Source organism: Myotis myotis, unplaced genomic scaffold, assembly GCF_014108235.1.
Source record: "Myotis myotis isolate mMyoMyo1 unplaced genomic scaffold, mMyoMyo1.p scaffold_m19_p_12, whole genome shotgun sequence".
Taxonomy (NCBI): domain Eukaryota; kingdom Metazoa; phylum Chordata; class Mammalia; order Chiroptera; family Vespertilionidae; genus Myotis; species Myotis myotis.
In genome coordinates, this window is record NW_023416316.1 from 72,280,363 (window position 1) to 72,299,735 (window position 19,373).

Here is a 19,373-nt window from a genome sequence, read left to right on the forward strand (position 1 = left end):
TGTGTAGACGTTTCTGTCCTTTCGTGACAGGAGGTGCTAGCCTCTGCAGCATTTTCTGAAAAACCTTGGGGCTCTCAGCCAGCCAGAAGCAGACCCCGCCCTTTCCTGCCCCGAAGGCCAGCTCCACCCCCGGCGCTGCCCACCGGGTTCCTGTTTCCTGCTGAGGGACACCCTCCGCTCCCACTGCTTTCAGCCAGCAGAGACCACAGACACGTCCTGAACAGCTGAACTCAAATAACCCTCCCTGTTCATTCTTCTGGGCCATTCCCTGGTTACTCATCACGCAGGTATTTCTAGGGGAGGAATAGACTTCTCCTCGGGAGGCCCCTAATTACATACTTTTACTGTACATGGTGTTACAACTTTGCAATAACATTTAGTATGGTTTTTTCATATAGAAAAACATGAGATATAAATCAGTTTATAATCACTGCTTAGTTAGCCATAATTTTTTTTCAATAAAAATATTTCACAGGAAAATTATAACAGTTTAGAAAGGTATCAAATCCTATCCCCACCACTGATTCCTATCTAAGATGTCACTGCTAGCATTGTCTTGTGAATCTTTCTGAAAATAAAGATTTTATAAGTATACTAGAGGCCCAGTGCATGAAAATTTGTGCACGGGGGGTGGGGGGTGTCCCTCAGCCTGGCCTGCACCCTCTTCAGTCTGGGATCCCTTGGGGGATGTCGGATCGGGCCTAAATGGGCAGTCAGACATCCCTCTCACAATCCAGGACTGCTGACTCCTAACCACTTGCCTGCCTGCCTGCCTGATCGCCCCTAACCACTTCTGCCTGCCAGCCTGATCGCCCCCTAACTGCTCTCCTGCCAGCCTGATTGTCACCTAACTGCTCCCCTGCCGGCCTGGTCCCCCCCCAACTGCCCTCCCCTGCCGGCCACCTTGTGGCAACATTGTGCGTGATGCCGCCTAGGCTTTTATTACATAGGATGTGCATACTTCTGTATTGCTGCCCTGTGTCGCACCGATTCACTATAGCACTTGTTAGAGTTTTCTAAAAAAATAATTCACATGCTTAAGCCTGTCCATCATGGTTCCCTCTCACTTTGCCCTTCCTCTAAGGCTGTGCCGTGCACTCAGCAGTCCTAACATTGTACATCACAGTCCTGGCTCGCCGGCGTCAGGCTCACTTTCAGAAGCATTCGCGGGCCGTGCAGGGTTCTCAGGTAATCCTACTTCCACTTTGTTCTACAGAGTCTTCGCCTGCCCACCCTCCTGCCCCATTTAAGTTTGTGTTTGGGCCAATGGTTTTGACCCAGAATGGCTGACAGAAGTGGTTACAAGTATTTGTCTGGACCTGCTGCAAAGACATGAAAGAAGAATACCCTGCTAACATGTTAAAATCCACTTTCCTCCTAATAATACAATCCCGGGTATTGTTCTGTCACAGACACACGTCGGTCTGTTTTCTTAAAATGATGCAGAATATCCCAGGATGAGAATGCTTCACAGCTAGCTTTCTAACCATGTGTCAACCACTGGACATTTGGTCATTTCTGGCTTTTTGCTTACACTTCCTGTTAGTGGACAGCGTGTTAATCATAAGACAAAATAGCAGAAATAGTACACAGTTGCCCACAGGACCGAGAGGAGGGCGCTGCTCTCCCAGCCTCTTGTCCCGTGTGTGGGGGGCTTCAGGCGAGGAGAGAAGACCTTCCTTAGCTCCACAGCCCCCTCTCCGCGCCCCCCCCCCCGCCCCCGCTCTGAGTCCCATGTGAGCTGAGCTCCCTTATCTCGGCTCACAGATCTCCGCACAGAGCACTGCACAGACTGTTGGGATTCACAACGTGCTTCTTGCCTCCCATGGAAAAGGAAGCTGGTGTTTGTCCCATTTGCCTCTTTCTGGAATGAAGTCATGGGGCTTTGATGCAGCACCAAAAAAATTTCCCATTTTTATCTTTTCTACTTTTGCTTCCTGTAGTGTTCAGGTCTTCTGTTCTCCTGTGTGCAGGCAGCCTGTGTTTATATGACCACGTTGGCCCTGAGGAGAGGGGGGGGCCCTTTGACGCTGGCTGATGCGGACGCGGACCAGGTGTGCCTCCACCTTCCGCACCCCTCCCGGAAGGCAGCGCCCTGCAGTGCTTGGCTCCTGTGCTCTTAGGCTCAACCTGTCCCCAAATATATGTGAATAAAACTCAGTGAGGGTTCCTCTAATTAACTCAGGGTTTAGGTTTTGTGCTGTTGTTTTCTTTTAATCAAAATCATCCTTTGCGCTGACTTATGAGGCCCAGGCCGCGGGCAGGCCCGTGGACAGCTGTGGGGGATGAGTACTGTTTTACTTTCCAACACTGCTGCCTGCACAGATTCCAGCTGCTTCGCCTTCTAAAGTCATAGAGAAGTAGGCTCCAAAAGGGCTGAAAAGGTGATTTTGCTTCACCTCCCGTGTCCCTGACAGACAGCCGCCAGCTCTGCCCGAGGACTCCCTGCCCGGCCTCTGCTTCCTCGAGGAGCGGCCCCTCTCGGGTCCTCCTTGGACCCAGGCCTGCCTCGGCCAGGTTCGCCTGGTCCTCTCGGCCCGGCCCTCCGAGCTGCCCAGGACCCATCCTGTGCTCCCAAGCCATCACATCTGAAGGCCATCCTCTGGCCTTTCCCGGCCACCAGATCCCGGCTTTGATAAATTCCTCACAAGCACTGCAGTCGGGAAAAGGTTTGCCTTCTCGGGCGTGGTCCTTTGTTGTCCTCGGCGGTGACTGGCCTTCTCCGGCGGTGACCCCTGAATGGAGCACAGCGTTCTGGGTGAGGTTGCACCTGAGCAGAACGCACGGGGACCCTGGCTGCTGCCTTTCTCTGGATAGTCAGAAAAGCAAGGACAAGCACTGATTAGGTTGGATGCACTTGCATGACACCCTCCAGATCCATCCCTGTGGTCACAAATGGCAATATTTCATCTTTTTATTATGGCTGAGTAGTATTCCATTGTATGTGTGTGATATTTGTATATCATATACACCACATCTTGTTACTAACTCATCTACCATGTTTCTTTTTTAAACTCAGCATCAGATGCCTTCTCATGGCAGTCTCACCGTTCCAACCCCCATACATTTTTCTCCTTAATAACACCACCTAGCGCTTTCCATGCGCCAAACACTGTTCCAAGCATGGAGAGATAGGGTCTCGTTTGATCCTTACAATGGCCCCGTGTAAGGATCTGGTACTGGTACATCTTCCTTCCCAGGACAGCCGAGGAGAGGCGCATGAGGTGGCTGGCACGTTCCCACAGCTAGAGAGTGGCGGAGCTGGGATGAAAGCAGAGGAGTCTGGCTCTCCGCTCTGTCTGACCCTCCCCGCAGCCCTCCCCTCAACCCACCTGCCATCATCCCACCTGCCATCCTATTGGTTGTTTTGGAAGCCACATCAGTCACCTCTTGCTGCATGTTGAGTTTACAGACAATTAATAAACTAAATCTTTTCCATAGGTAAGTGCTGCTTAATTTTAAAAACTTCTCTGTCCTCATGGACTATTGAAGCCTGTGGTTTCTATTCTTGAAGATGGATGCTGTCCATCAACCAACAAGGAGACTCCTCGCCTAGACTCATGCAAATCTGCTAAGCCAATAAGCCTCCATTCCTTGGACACAGCCCTCAGGTTATAGCAAGTAATTAATCAACAGCCTTGGGGTTCTGTTCTTTACCTTCTGTAAAGCCACGAAGCAACACCATACACTCACCACCACATCCATCTGCTGGCTGCCTTGTAGAAGCCGGATGCCTGATGCCCACAGTGACTTTCTGGCAGAGGCCCAGGTCCCATGCTAACTCCTGTAGTTAATCATGTTCTCTTCTCAGTGCTCTCAGACTCTCTGTTCAATAACCAAGTCATGGTTTGCCTCCCTCCCCCATCCCTTCTTCCTTTACACATCATAACAAGTGTGTGTCTGTCTCCATGGGCCCCGTCGCACTCTCCGTGACTTGATCCCCAGAGGTCTGTGATCGCAGGGGGAAGCGCTCCGCGCTGTGCCATGTCCCTCGCCTGAGCCGGGGGTCGGACTCCTCTCAGGATGAAGGAAGGAGCCCTCTCCACCTGCGCTGAGCATCACTCTCTGGACACAGAGCAGACTTCCCGCGTAACAGTGCTTGTTCTACCGCGTACACCCTGAAGACCTGCCTCCCTGGCTACAAAGTTGAAGCAAAGTGGGAGTCACTAGTTCTGTTCGTTCTGTCACTCTCAGCACCTGGTCTTCCCTAAGCTCAGATGTCACTTCTGAAGCCCTTTTCACGGCCCTGGGTCTTCTCCATTAGCATCGGCTCCTTCGGAATCTCTGCCTTCCTGGCAACAATTTCACGGCTTCCTGGAGGTTGGACTTAGCTTTGGTTGTTTCTTTCCCAGCATTCCCTTTCATCTTTTGCACGTGTCTTTTGAAAATCACCTCATCAGGAACCTCCTGCAAGGTGTCTTCACTCCCCATTTTCTCTCTCTCCTCGGAAAATGTGTCTGTATTTCTCTTGCTGTGTTGAAGGTGGTGATTTACTGCTCAGACCATTGTATTAGCCTATCCCTTGGGTTTTCTCTGTTTGCAATTTTGTGTCTTAGAGAGGAATTTCTGATTTATGGCCGTTTAAAACCTGAGGGCTCTTTTGGTTTTGTGTCGAGGCCCATTACTTCCTGCTTTTCTAAGTTTCATCTTTTATTTTCCTACCCTGCTTATCAGAATTTGCAGGGTTTGTTCGTGTTTTCCATATGATCTGCAGTATCTTTCCTTATCACCGCCCTTCAGCAGCGGACCTCTCCTCCCATAGGTACCGACCACCAGTTCCTTCACTGTCGGAGACAGAATATACCCTCCTGGCTGTCCTCCTACTCCTTGGAGAGATGCCTCCTTCTGTCTTGTATCACTTTGGCAGTTGCCTTCCCGGCACCACAGTGATACCCTGCTGTGCCTGCCATAGGACCAAGGTCCCTGGTGGGGACACCCTCCCGCTGGACAGCAGCTTTGGTGCCATTCCGCTTCCTTACTTACAGGTGTGCACCTGGGCCCAGTGCTCTGCAAGTACCGTCCGAAAGCAAGCCAGTGGCCAGCGCTCATCGGACATACTTTTTAGATAGAAAAATAGTTGTTAAAACAAATGGAGGGTATAAAATTCCCATACTTTCAATTATTCTGCCTCCATTTTTAACCCAGAATTTTAGTAATTTCCTCACTGAATGGTGTGGACTGTGAGGTGTGTATGTAAGGAATATGCCCAGATCTAGCTTCTGGGACTTTATGCAACCCTTAAACTTTGTTTGTCCTTTTGATTTGTTTTCTGATGATGTGTGGCATGGAGCAGGCTTAAAGACAAACCCTTAAAGGGATTATGTTCAAAATTGGGGGTCTCGCCAAGCCATTATTATGCTCAATTAACATTTGATAAAGAAGGCAAGAGCATACAATGGAGTAAGGACAGTCTCTTCAATAAATGGTGTTGGGAGAATTGGACAGGTATATGCAAAAAAAATGTAACTAGACCAACAGCTTACACCATACACAAGAATAAACTCAAAAAGGATAAAAGACTTAAATGTAAGTCATGAAACCATAAAAATCCTAGAAGAAAATGTAGGCAGCAAAATATCAAATAGCTCACGTAGCAGAATTTTCACTGATACAACACTTAGGGCAAGAGAAACAAAGGAAAAAATAAATAGATGGGACTACATTAAACTAAAAAGCTTCGGGAAAAGAAACTACCATCAAAATGAAAAGGGAGCCAACTGTATGGGAGAACATATTTGTCAATGATACATCTGATAAGGGGTTAATTTCCAAAATATATAAAGCACTTATACAACTCAACAAAAGGAAGACAATCCAATTTAAAAATGGGCAGGGGGGCCTAAATAAATACTCACTAGTATCTAAAGAGGACATACAGGCCTGGTCGGTATAACTCAGTAGTTATAACACTGGCCTGCGGACTGAAGATTCCCTGGTTAGAGTCCAGGTCAAGGGCATGTACCTCGGTTGCAGGTTCCTCAGCCCTAGGAGGAGTGCAGGCAGGAGGCCACCAATGGATGTGTCTCTCTCACATTGATGTTTCTCTCTCCCACCTCTCCCTCCCTCCCACTCTCTCTAGAAATCAATGGGGAAAATATTCTCTGGTGAGGCTTTAGGATAAAAAGAAGCGGGGCATATAAATGGCTGGAGACATATGAAAAAATGCTCAATGTCACTGATCATCAGAGAGATTAAAATTAAAATGACAGGTACCACCTCACATCAGCCAGAATGGCTACCATCAGTAAATCAACAAATGACAAGTGCTGGGGAGGATGTGGAGAAAAGGGAACCCTCATGCACTGCTGGTGGGAATGCAGACTGGTGCAGCCACTGTGGAAAACAGTATGGAGTTACCTCAAAAAAATTAAAAATGGAACTGCCATTTGACCGTGATCCCACTTCTAGGAATATATCCTAAGAAGCCAGAAACACCAATCAGAAAGAATATATGCACTCCTATGTTCATAGCAGCATTATTTACAATAGCTAAGAAATGGAAACAGCCCCAGTGTATATCAGCAGCTGAGTGGATAAAAAAGCTGGGGTACATTTACACAATGGAATGCTATGCAACTCTAAAAAAAGAAGGATCTCTTACCCCGAGACAGCATGGACGGACCTGGAGAGTATTGTGCTAAGTGAAATAAGCCATTCAGAGAAAGGCAGGTATCACATGATCTTACTCATATGTGGAATCTAATGAACAAAATAAACTGATGAACAAAATAGATTCAGAAACATAGAAGCCTGGAACAGACTGACAAATCTCAGAGGGAAGGTGGAGGTGGATGGGTGGAGAGAGATTAACTGGTGAATTTATATGCATATATGCATAGCCCATGGACAATAGTGTGATGAAGGCTTGGGGGGGGGCAAGGTGGAGAGAGTCAATGGGAAAGGGGGGGGGGCATCTGTAATACTTTCAACAATAAAAATTAAAAATGTTTTTTAAAAAGAAAGATTATGTGGCACTTAAGAGTCAAGATTCTTGCCCAAATTCCTAACCAGTGCGTAATGTGCTTCCCCTGTAGGTCTCGCTTGTACATTTGGGGCTCAGATGAGTACCCCGAGGCCAATGTCTACACAAAGGTAGTTTTAACTTCCTCCATGATGTGGGTGAGTGAGGCCCTGCTCCCCAACAGTCCCGCCTTGTGGGGCAGCTGCATCTGATATGCAGACGGGATGTTGAAATGCTGATTGGTCCCTTTCTATCTCATTTCTGGATGCTTAATCCCTGGCCCAGCAGTACAGTGTGAGTTTATAGAGGACGATCTTCGCCAAGGAGTGTGAGGCGGAGAACGCTGCCAGGCAGCGCCTCTGGGCTGTGGCACAGCAGCAGGTGTCCAGCCCCACGCTGACACGCCTGAGCACCTTTCAGAGGCATTTTCCCAAATCCCACCCTTGGTGAGAGTCCTGCAGAATCAGTCCTTTCTCAGGAGGCAGGGTTCCAAATCAAATCACTGTGTATCAGTGTCACTGCCCCACACTGAGATGTCCACACTGCGTCTGGGAGTGCAGTGGAGAGGGAGGGAGGTGGGCAGGGCAGGGCAGGGCAGGCTGATCTCAGTTGTTGTGTTTGGTGCCAGGTACAACAGAAACCAAGGGCATTTCAGCCCAGACGACCTTCGTAACTTGATCTCTTGCATTCCTTGTATTCCAGCCAAGGAAACAAACACTGGCATGTCGTGTCTAAGACGTGCGGTCACACTCACAGAGTGTTTTTATTTATATTACCTGCGTCTCGTCACATTCTTTTTATTAGTGTTATGATTTTTAATCCTCACCAAGGATATTTTTTCCATTGGTCATAGAGTGAAAGGGAGGGGGGAAGAGAGAGAGAGAGAGAATCATCGATGTGAGAGAGACACAGTGACTGGTTGCCTCCTGCATGCACCCTGACTGTGGCTAGGGATCAAACATGAAACTGAGGTACATGCCCTTGACCAGAAGTCGAACCTGAGACCCTTTGGTCCAAGAGCCGACGCTCTAACCACTGGGAAAGCTGGCCAAGGCCATCACACTCTCCAGGTGAGGAACTGAGCTTCAGGGAGGGTAAGAAACACGCCTGAGGCTCTCCACTTAGTGTCTGGCACAACCCAGATGAGGGCTGGATCTTGGCGAGGCCCCAGAATGCAGCAGAGGCCGGTGTTCCATGGACCTTGGGTCCAGCCTCAGGTCTGCCACTAATCCGTTTTGTGGTATGTCCAGGCCTCACTCTTCCCTGCTTTTAAATGGGCATAATCACAGTCCCTGTGCCATCAGTTCCTTGTGAGGGAGAAGGACATGATGCCTAAGAAGAGCTTGGCAAAGTACCTGGCACAGGGATTCCAGGAAATGGTAGTGGTTAATATTAGTTTGGTTCTCCATCTATTAGAGATAAATCTACCTACAATTACTAGAAAAGTGAGCAATATCAACTGAAACACATGGGGGTTATTTTTCTCACACAGTAAGAAGTTTGAAGCAGGCAGTCGCAGGCAGCCAATGACACCATCAAAGGCCACTTGCCTTTCACTCCTTCTGGTCTCCAGAGCGTTTTGATTTGCTGCTTCATGGCTGCTAGGTGGCTGCTGCATTCCATCTACCATGACTGGGAGGAGGGGTGCAGTACCAGGGACCCCCCCCCCCCGCTTTTGTAAAGAAAGCAAAAGCTACCCCAGAGCCCCGCTTCCAGCCACAGCAGATTTCTGCTTTTGTCTCACTGGCCCAGACCATGTCTTCTGACCATTTGTAGCTGCAGGGACTCGGAAAGTGAGGATTGAACGTTTCAGATTTGATGGATAAGTGGTGGCACGGAAGAAGGTGGGTGAACTGGGAATAGCCTGAGCCAATGGTATTTGCCACAGTTCTTCCTGCCTCTTGGGTCGTCAGGTTAGAGGGCTTAGTTAATCCTGGTCACCCGTTCAGGGCACGTGAACAGCCATGCCCTTTTCTAGACTGATTCCCTTTTGTTTTCACAAAATATATAGTTCCGTATGCATCTGTTCTTCTTAACCTTTAAATTAAATTATCACACTCACACACATACACACACACATACACACATATACACATACACACATATACACACACATACACACACACACACTGCAGTGTTTCTAGATGGCTCAGCAGAGCTTTACTATTTATCCTCTTGACAGCACCACTGTGACTACTCTGTGGAACATTCCCAGCATCCCAGCAATCTCCCTCTTCCCCCCGTCGGCACTCCTGCCTAAATGGAACCCTCCCTCTGACCTCCACCCCCAGGACCCTGGCTTGCCTGTTCTTTGACTCCATGTGAATGGAATTGTGCACTTGTGTGTACAGCAGTTTCTCCCTCTCCACCCCATTACCCGTGGGACACATGTTCCAAAACCCCCAGTGGATGCCTGAAAGCAGGGGTAGTACCGAACCCTACCCATGCTATGTTGTTTTCTAGACATACACTTAATGGAAACCCTTTCTGCCTTCTCTCAGGCGTTTCTGAATTGCCAGCAGCACTACTCTTGTGCTTTGGGGCCATTATGAAGTAAAATAAGGGTGATGAACAGAGGCCCTGTGCTACCCGGACAGTTGATCTGATCATGGAGAAGGCGCCCACGTGACTAACAGGCAGGGAGCGCATAATCACGTGGATACGCTGGACAAAGCGGTGATTCATGTCCCAGGCATGACACACAGGGGGTAGGCGTGAGATTTCATCAAGCTGCTCAGTGGCATGCAGGCTAAAACTTATCAGTTGTTTATGGAATTTTTAAGTTAATATTTTTGGTCCTCAGTTGACTGCAGGTAACTGAAACTGCGGAGAGTGACACCACGGGGAAGGGAGACGGCGGTGCTGTGACTGCAGTCACTCACCTTGAGAGTCACTGTTCTTACACGAAGTGGGGCTGCATTAGCCTCTGTTCTTACACGAAGTGGGTCCCGCATGCTCTCTGTGCAGTGTCTCTCTGGACAGACCTGGGATAAGTGCTTTCCGGGAAGTCGGCCATCTCCCGCTCACGGAGCATCTGTGCCTCAGGAAGCCGAGGCTTGCCCGGGCACTGCTCCCTCCAGCGCCATGTCCACTTTGAAAGGAGTCTCCTGGGGACTGTAAGGTTGCCTCGGATGCTGTCAGCATAAAAGAATTTCCTTGAACACTCCTTCGCTTGGAGAGGGTGGAAGCAGAGAATAAGAGGGATGGTTTCTGGAAGGACTTTTTTAGGCAAAGGGGAAAAAGCAACTGAAAGCGTCATTGGGAACCTGGAAGCCAGCCTTCCACCCAGAGGTTTAGGGCTGTCTTCGGTGCCCCAGCCCTTCTACTGGCCTCATTCAGAGCTCAGGGACTTAAACTCACAGCAACTCTGGCTCTCGCAGGGTTGGGAAAACTGGTTTGAATTCAGGTTCTGAAAAGCCTTTCTCCCTGCAAGGCTGGCTGGGCTTTCCCTCTCAAAGCCAGTGTGGTTTTCTTTATAGGACGCTCCACCCAGGACAAACTTGAGAACAAGAATAAAGCTGATGCTTTTCAATGGAGTCTTAAATGACGATGAAAGGGACTAGTTATTCCTGCAAGTATAGTCATGTAGATAAGTCAGGGACCGAGTAGAAAAATGGAAACTATGCAGTTTGCTCTAGTGGCTGGTGGTTGTCTTCTCTTGAGGTATCTGCTGGTTCCAGGCCTGTGTCTGCTGGGATCAGGTGCTGAAATCTCCGGCAGAGGCCTAATGGGACGTTCTGTGCGCGCAGCTAGCGCACGCTGCACAGGGATTGGCTTGGCAGGCTGGCCCATCATGGCCACTTCCATTTAGGCCCGGCATCCTTACAGGATGTGTTAGTGGACACGGGGCATGAAGTGAAAGAACAGCCTACCCCAGTGCCTCTAACATAGATGGCCAACCTTGAATTTAGCAGTACTTATTGCTAACAAATGTATGATATTTTATTAAGTTTGTTGAGTAATTTATGTAGCCCTAGCCCTTACTGGGGATTTTGCATATATTATTTCAATTATTTTCCATAGGAAGTGGGGAGATACATAGGATTATTTGCATTTTGCAAGTGAATAAATTAAAGATTTGAGAATTTCACTAACCTGCTAGTAAGAAACAGGTTTAAGAAGTAGGGTTGCAACTCAACACCGGTTCTCTTAGATCCCAATGGCCATGTCCCTGGTACTTGTGCACACTACCTGTTGAAAATAGCCACTGGCCTTTCTGGTATGCTCATCCTCTCAGCGGCCCATGCTTCCCAGTCACTCACCCAACACATGCTCTTCAGTGTTCGCCCAACAAGGGACTGGTTTTCGGACAGCTAAAAGCTGCAAATGCCTTGTCACATATTTTAACTTTAGCTAATTGGTGAAGCTTCACTGTAACACAATTGTATTTTATTAAAGAAATTTTTAAAAATATTTAAAACAGTCTTGGTTTCAGCCCTAATGTCACCATGAGTCAAAACAAGCCACGAGCCCTCCGCTCCCCCTTGTTTGCGAACTGAGGAGGTGAAGTGTGTGGTTGCGAATGTCCCTACCTGTTCTACAAGCATGGGCTTCAATAATGTTTGCTTTTGTGTGTGTGTTTTTGTGATTCTAAAACAGCTTCCTAGTACAAATATTTCTTTTTAAAATTTTTTTTTATTTTTCAATGACAGTTGACATTCAATATTATATTAGCTTCAGCTATACAGCATAGTGGTTAGACATTTATATAACTTACAAAGTGATTCCCCCATAAGTCTTGCACCCACCTGACAGCATGTAGTTATTAGAATATTATTGACTGTATTCCCTAAGCTGTACTTTACATCCTCATAACTATTTTGTAACTGCCCATTTGTACTTCTTAATCTCTTCACCTTTTCATTCAGTTTCCCAACCCCACTCCCATCTGGCAACCATCAGTTTGTTCTCTGTGTCTATGAGTTTGCTCCTGTCTTGCTAGTTTGTTAAACAAATATTTCTTAAAGGAGCCTTAAATGCAAGTCGAAAGAAGTGGATAACATTGGGGCTTTCAAAAAAGAATTTTTTTGATGTAAGTTTTTTACTCTTCCAAGCAAAGCTACATTTTTCATTGTATTTCCCAGTTCATCATTCCCACCAAAAGAAAAGCAGGTTCTTAAATAATGCATATTGGAGCTTAGATTCCATGAGAGTCTGGCAAGTTTTAATCTTGGATAAGATGATGTAAAATATTGCCAATAGCCAACCTTAGGTTGCCAACCCAAATATGAATCCCTACTTGTTCAGTATATGAATGTATAACATAAACTGTTTTAAATTACTGTATACCTGGTACTGTTGAATAGAATTAAGACACTGTTGGGCAACTCTAAAAATAAGAGTAAGGCGATATTGTGGTCTAATTAGTTAAGAATGTGCTATACTTTTACTACATCATTTTAGACCCAATAAAGAGAAAACTGGCCATGTGAGTGACTCAGGATCGTCTGTCATTAAGCATGGGCTCAATCCAGAGAAGGTCTTCATGCAGGTTCATTATTTAAAGGTAAGCACAGCTAAGTGGCAGAAGCCAGCGACTATGGGATAGCATTTTTTAGATTATGCACATAAACAGTGAAGATTAATAACATGGTTGAGCTAAACAGGACAATGATCAACATTGTAATGACATTTGACTGGGTAGATATCTGATTGTCTAATAATTAAAACACTTTATACCCCCAAAATGAGGCATGAACCAAAGGAACCTGAACTATTTCCTGCCCTATACCTCCCTTCTCCCTGCTGCACGTCAGCTTTGAAGAGCAGAATCTTAAAATTGTTGTCAGGTTCCAACTGGAGCATAGGAGCAAGAAGGAAGCATTTTAAGGTGAAAGGCCTCTCCCGATAGCTGAGGAAGAACAGAGCCAGGACCCGGCCCTTCTAGTTTGAGATGTGTGTCCAGGCTTCATGTAAACCAAGGGGAATACCCAGATGAGTTGAAAGCAAAGTAGTCGATCCTTAATTTCTAGAAAGACACATATCACATGATCTCACTTATATGTGGAATCTAATGAACAAAATTAACTGATGAACAAAATAGACCCAGAGACATGGAAGCATGCAACAGACTGATGTATTTCAGAGGGAAGGGCAGGATGGGGGTGGAGGGTGGGTAGCAAGAGATTAACTAAAGAACTTATATGCATACTAGAGGCCTGGTGCACGAATTCATGCACAGGTGGGGTCCAGCTGGCCCGCCCCAATGGGGGCCTATTGGGCCGGGCTGGTTGGGGAGAGGGGCTGCAGGCAGTTGGCCAGCCGGCTCCACCCCCAATCAGGGTGTTGGGGGCCAAATCGTGGCCAGGCTGGTGGTGGGGCAATCAGGACCCAGATCAGGCTTGTTGGCTGCCGCAGTGCGTGTAATAGCCACCGGTCATTCTGGTCATTCTGGTCGTTCCACCATTCCAGTCGCTGGGCTTTTATATATATAGATATGCATAACCCATAGACACAGACAGTAGTGCTTTGAAGGCCTGGGGAGGGGGTGAGATCTGGGTGGAGGAGGTCAATGAGAGGGAAAAAAGGGGGACATCTGTAATGCTTTCAACAATAAACATAAGTTTGAAATCCTATATAATAAAAGCATAATATGCAAATCGACCAAACAGCCGAACAGCAGAATGACCATCCGGACAACCATCCGGGACCACCCTGTGACACCCACTGGCGCCAAGCCAGCCAAGGTGGGTGCAATGCGATTGGTCAGGGGCCAGGCCATCGCCCCAGGATCGCCTCACAGAGGGAGGCCCAGGCCACCGACCAGCTGGCTGTAGCAGGTGGGCGGGGCCTCCCTCTGCAAGGGAAGCCCAGGTCCTGGGTGCTGGCAGCCAGAGGAAAGCCTGGGTCCCGGGTCCTGGGTGCCAGAGGCAAGCCGATGCCGGCAGCCTGGGGGAAGGAAGGCCTACTCTTGCACGAATTTTGTGCATCACGCCTCTAGTAAAGAATATAAAGGGCAGCCTGGAACACATCACATGGGACATTCTAGATGTGCATAAAGTGCTGGTGGGTAAGTCAGGGTTGACTGTGTAAGCATTTTTCCGATTAATCCATGATAGGCATCTTTTTTCTTCTACTTCCTTTCTTCCAGGGTTATTTCCTTCTCCGGTTCCTTGCCAGAAGACTTGGAGATGACACCTATTTTTCCTTTTTAAGAAAATTTGTGCACACATTTCATGGGCAGCTGATTCTTTCCCAGGTAATATATGAGTCCTTGTGAGTCCGTGGGGGTGTGGCATGTGGGGAATAGATTATATGAGTATTAAAAAGTGGGGGAAAGATTTATGATTTAATGCAATAGGAAAAATAGGAAGTTAATGAAGTGGACATAGGAAAGTGTTGTTTTAGGGAGGGTGATCCCCCTGTAGTTTCGGGACCATCTGAGACCCAAAGCTGTCCTGTGCAGGGATGTAGATAGCTGAATCTTAAGTGACCTTAAGAACAAAAGCAAAAAAAGGAGCCCTGCTGTTCCTCTACCTGCAGTGATCTTATCCTTTTGTCTCAGCTCAAATGCCACACACTCAGAGTCACCCCAGCTAATCAGATCTGCATCCACCATGCTAATCTCTACCCTTTGCCTTTTTCATTGCCTTCATTGTCATTGCCATTGCCATTATTTATCATTTTATTTGAGGCCCGGTGCACGAATTTGTGCACGGGTGGGGTCCCTCGGCCTGGCCAGCAATTCGGGCCGATCAGGGCTGTGGGAGGTTGGCTGGTGGGGGCAGGGGCTGCGGGAGGTTGACCGGCTGGCCGGGGGAGAGGCTATGGGAGGTTGGCCAGCTGCCTTGATCAGAGCCAGCCAGCTGTGGGGGGAGGGACCGCAGGAGGTTGGCTGTGGAGTGCACTGACCACCAGGGGGCAGCTCCCTGGTGGTCAGTGTGCGTCATAGCAACCAGACAACCGGTCATTCGGTTGCTTAGGCTTTTATATATATAGATTTTTATTTAAGATCACTTGGGTTTTTTTCTTTCTCCTCCATTCTATGTATAAGCTCATGAAGGCCAGACCATGCTCTTTATTTGATGAATACTTAATACATGATTGACAAACAGTATGTGCACCATATATATTTGATAAACTGAGAGATTGATAAGATACACTGAAATATTCAGACAGCCTGACCTCAAAACTATCAGAGAAAGACTCAGTTTATATGGTTGTGGGGCCAAACTTCACATAGAAGTAAGCAAGTTAACAAACAGGGATTGACTCTGGAAACTGTGCTTGTAGCAGGCACCAAAACCTGCGGGGGCAAACTCCTCTTATTTTTTTTTTTAAATCTTTTTTTATATTTTATTTCCTAATTTATTTCTTTCTTCTCTTTTTCCTTTCATATCTCTTATTTCTCTCTTTCCTTTATTTATTCTATTTTTTCTCTTTTTAAAATTCTTTTTGCCATTTTCCTTTTCCTATTCTATATTTTATTTATTATTATTACTTTTTTTATGTGTGTGCCTCCCACCTGGTCATGCTCATTCAGCTTTATGCTACAATGGGGTCATCCACTTGTGACCCAAGGCCACTATTCCCTGGAGAGCAAGCAGGTGGTGTCCCTCTCCTACAACCTTGTGACCCTCATGTTCAACCTGCTCATCTACAGCTTTCAGAACAAGGAGGTGAGGTGTGTCTTCAAAGAAGAGGGACCTATACTCTATGGCCTCTCCAGTGATTCCAAAACTGTTTATCTAGTCTTCTGCTGGACACCCCTTCCTGGAGGGGTCTTTTGTGCTTCAATATGGAGGACCTGAATTCTTTCTGATCCTCTTCTGGTGATTTCCTGTTTTTGTTTTAATATATTTTTATTGATTTCAGAGAGGAAGGGAGAGGGAGAGAGAGAGAGAAACATTAGTGATGAGAGAGAATCATCAATTGTCTGCCTCCTACACACCCTACACTGGGGATCCAGCCCGCAACCCAGGCATATGCCTGGACTGGGAATCAAACCGCAACCTCCTGGTTCATAGGTTGACACTCAACCACTGAGCCACGCCGGCCGGGTTGATTCCCTATTTTGAAAATGGCACCAACATCCCTAATGACTGCCTTGAATTCAGCCATTCTCCAGGCTTATTATTTTTTCTTTTAATTTTTTTTTATTCCTTCTTTCTATTCATGCTCTTGTTCTTTTTGCCTCTTGTCTTTTATTATTCCTTCTTTGCCCCTTTTTTCTCTTTTTATTCTTTTTTTCTGTTGTTGTTTTTGTTAGTGGCGGTGGGTTGCTTTATTTTTCCATGTTGTTTTTTGCTTTGTTTTGTTGTGTTTTATTTTGTATTGTTCTGTCAGCACCTGTGCAACAGTTTGCATAGCATGGTTGGGGTTGAGTCTCACAGGCAGCCAGCCCAAGGGCCAAGCCTACCTACAAATGGGGCAACAGATGGGACTACATCAAACTACAAAGCTTCTGCACAGCAAAAGGAACCACCATGTATGGGAGAACATATTTGCCAATGATACATCTGTTAAGGGGTTAATATCCAAAATGTATAAAGAATTTATACAATTCAACACCCGGGAGACAATCCAATTAAAAAGTGGGCAAAGGATCTGAATAGATACTTCTCCAAAGAGGACATACAGATAGATGGCCAATATGTATATGAAAAAATGCTCAACATCAGTAATCATCAGAGATGCAAATTGAAAATATAATAAGATATCAATCACTTCATACCAGCCAGAGTGGCTACCATCAATAAATCAGCAACAAGTGCTGGTGAGGATGTGAAGAAACGGGAACCCAAGTGCACTGCTGGTGGGAATGCAGGTGGTGCAGCCACTGTGGAAGACAGTATGGAGTCTCCTCAAAAAATTAAAAACGGAACTGCCCTTTGACCCAGTGAATTTACTTCTGGGAATATATCCTAACAATCCCAAAACACCAATCAGAAAGAATCTATGCATTCCTATGTTCATAGCAGCATTATTTGCAATTTGGAAACTGCCCAAGTGTCCATCAGTAGCTGAGTAGATAGAAAAGCAGTGGACATAATGGAATACTATGAGACTGTAAAAAAAAAGAAGTAACTCTTACCCTTTGCAACAGCATGGAGGTACCTGGAGATTATTATGCTAAGTGAAATAAGCCAGTCAGAGAAAGACAGATTTCACTTATATGTGGAATCTAATGAACAAAATAAATTGACTAACAAAATAGGACAAAATAAATTGACAAACAAAATAGAATACAAAAATTTCCTGTATTCACTGAAAATTCTGGAACATTGTTCTCTGCAGTCCTATAAATAAAGATCCAGTTGTAACTGGAAAATGCAAAAGGACAGAATTAAGGTTAACTCTGTATTTCCTGCTTCTCACGCAATTAAATTCTCCCCCTTGCCATTGAATTAATGTAATACCCCACACCTCCCCTCCCACACACACACACACATAAATGAGGATACACTACTGGACAAATATGGGATAAGTTGATATGGGCTCTAAGGAGATAATGAAGTGAAATTAGTAAGAAATTATACTTACCGTATAATTTGGATTTTTAGGAAGCAAGAATACTGCCATTCAACCAGTGAAATATCTGCAATGTAACCTATTAATAAGTCAGTTGTGATAAATTAATTTCTAATTCAACATTTATACAAAATAATTATTACAGTAAAGATAATGACTTAAAGAACCTCAAGCAAAAGTAATTCTTCCAATTCTAAATATTGCTCTTGCTTCCTTTGGTATTTCCTCCATGTACTGCATCAACTGCAGGTGCAAGGAGGGACTTCAGATGTGAGGGGTCATTGTATTGGGGCTTGTCCCCTTCCATTTGCCTGCATGATCCATGCTTTTAATATTAGTTGGTATTCTTTGTATCGTTTATTTTGGGTGAAGCAAAATACACAAGTGAAGCCTTAGAAGGAGAACGGGATTTGCAAGAAATAAATTTTTCATTACTGCCCTTAATAGGGAGTCTTTGCCTCTGGAAGAAATGGACCTACTACGCACCCATAAACTCATAGGAAGGGCTGTCAGGCTTCGCCAATGTGCGATGGCTTTGCCTCATGTGTTGATAGAAGAAGAACACCTTGTCATACAAATTGTTTGCAGATTTCCAGTCCTCCGTGCTTCCATCTGTTTGTAATCCCAGGGTCTGAGCTGCTGCTTCCATCTCACATTCTGAGTTAAATGGGTCTCATCAGAGCCTGCACTGCCCGCATCTGCAGGCTTGGCTGAGGGGGTGTGGGGGCGGGGCTTCCATCCAGGGACGTTCATTTGGCAGTGCCATAGCTGGTCATCTGAGCTCTTGCAAGGACCTGCTTTACAAGATTGTCAGTTTATTAAAAGAAAAACTTCAAGTGTAGATCCCAAAAACATTACAGGTTGTTCTTGTTTGCTGCATGTTCTATATTTTTTCTGAAGTGTATCTTGTCAAATCTTCAGATGGTAGGAGGTTTAATTTAGGAAGTAAAAATGCACAACACCAGGTTAAATTTGCATTTCAGATAAACAGCAAATACTCTTTTAGTGTAAGCATGCCTCCAATTTAACTGGGCATCCAATATTGTATCTGACAAACCTAGTTGAGGCCAAATCAAGATTCTAGAATTAGATGGACTGACATGGTCACAATATTCAAGGTGCAAATTAAATATAAATGATATTGCACATTCATATGTGATTTTTTTAGGCCTTATGGTATTGTGGTTATGTTTTAAAAGAGTCCTTATATTTCAGAGCAATTTACTGAAACATTGATTGGTGAAATTATGTAATGTTTGGGGTTCGCTTCTAAATAATACAAGAGGCAGATAAGTGGATGGGGCATATTGGCTGTGGGTTGATGGGTACATGAAGGTTAATTATACTCTTTTGTCTCCTTTTGAATGTGTTTGAAATTTTCCATAGTAGAGGAAACAATGAGTGTGTGTAAGTCATGTCTTTAGGTTTAAAAAATTTATTATTGAAACATCCTAGGTGTCAGTGGCACTAGGAGAGGCTGCAGGCGGAGCCAGGGAACCGGAACCATTCTGGCTGTAGCCGCTTGGTTCCTCCCCGGGGACGGTCGGGGATAGAAATCGTCTTGAGCTCTGTCATTATCTTTCCAAAGAGCAAAGCAAGAAAGTTGCAAGTCACTCACCAGCCTCTTGGCGCTGAGGTCGTTCAGTCCGTTACAGGGCTCATGACGGGGACTCGGTTAGGTGGGGGACAGAGCTTTCTGGGGGACAGCCTTTTGAAAATACATAGTTGAGACATGAAATGAAATAAACTGTTGCTTTAGGTCAAAATAACAAACACTACATTTTTCAATTTGTTTGTGGTTTTCACAAAACAAATCTCTTTACCTGATTGGACTGAAGCGCCGTAATTAATACATCGGGCGCATAGCCCAGTGACCCAGCATGGGCCCAGCTTCGAGAGCAGGTGAGCTGCCGGCAGCCGGGGGCAGTGACACATCGATGGA

General features: G+C 45.9%; 1 protein-coding gene across 3 annotated transcripts in view; it reads left to right on the top strand.

Moving 5' to 3' along the window:
• The window catches only part of LOC118667637 (aminopeptidase O (putative)), a 319,523-nt gene that overhangs the window by 191,571 nt on the left and 108,579 nt on the right, over nucleotides 1-19,373 (top strand). For 2 of the 3 annotated variants that reach the window (XR_004971349.1, XR_004971350.1), the window contains exons 8-9: nucleotides 12,365-12,467; nucleotides 14,052-14,159. Coding sequence is in view for 1 of the 3 variants with exons in the window: in XM_036331403.1 (XP_036187296.1) it covers nucleotides 12,365-12,467; nucleotides 13,573-13,647; nucleotides 14,052-14,159 (286 nt within the window). In the remaining 2 variants the exon portion in view is untranslated. Of the gene's footprint in view, nucleotides 1-12,364; nucleotides 12,468-13,572; nucleotides 13,648-14,051; nucleotides 14,160-19,373 lie in introns of all 3 variants that reach the window. The other variant, XM_036331403.1, reaches the window with a different exon arrangement.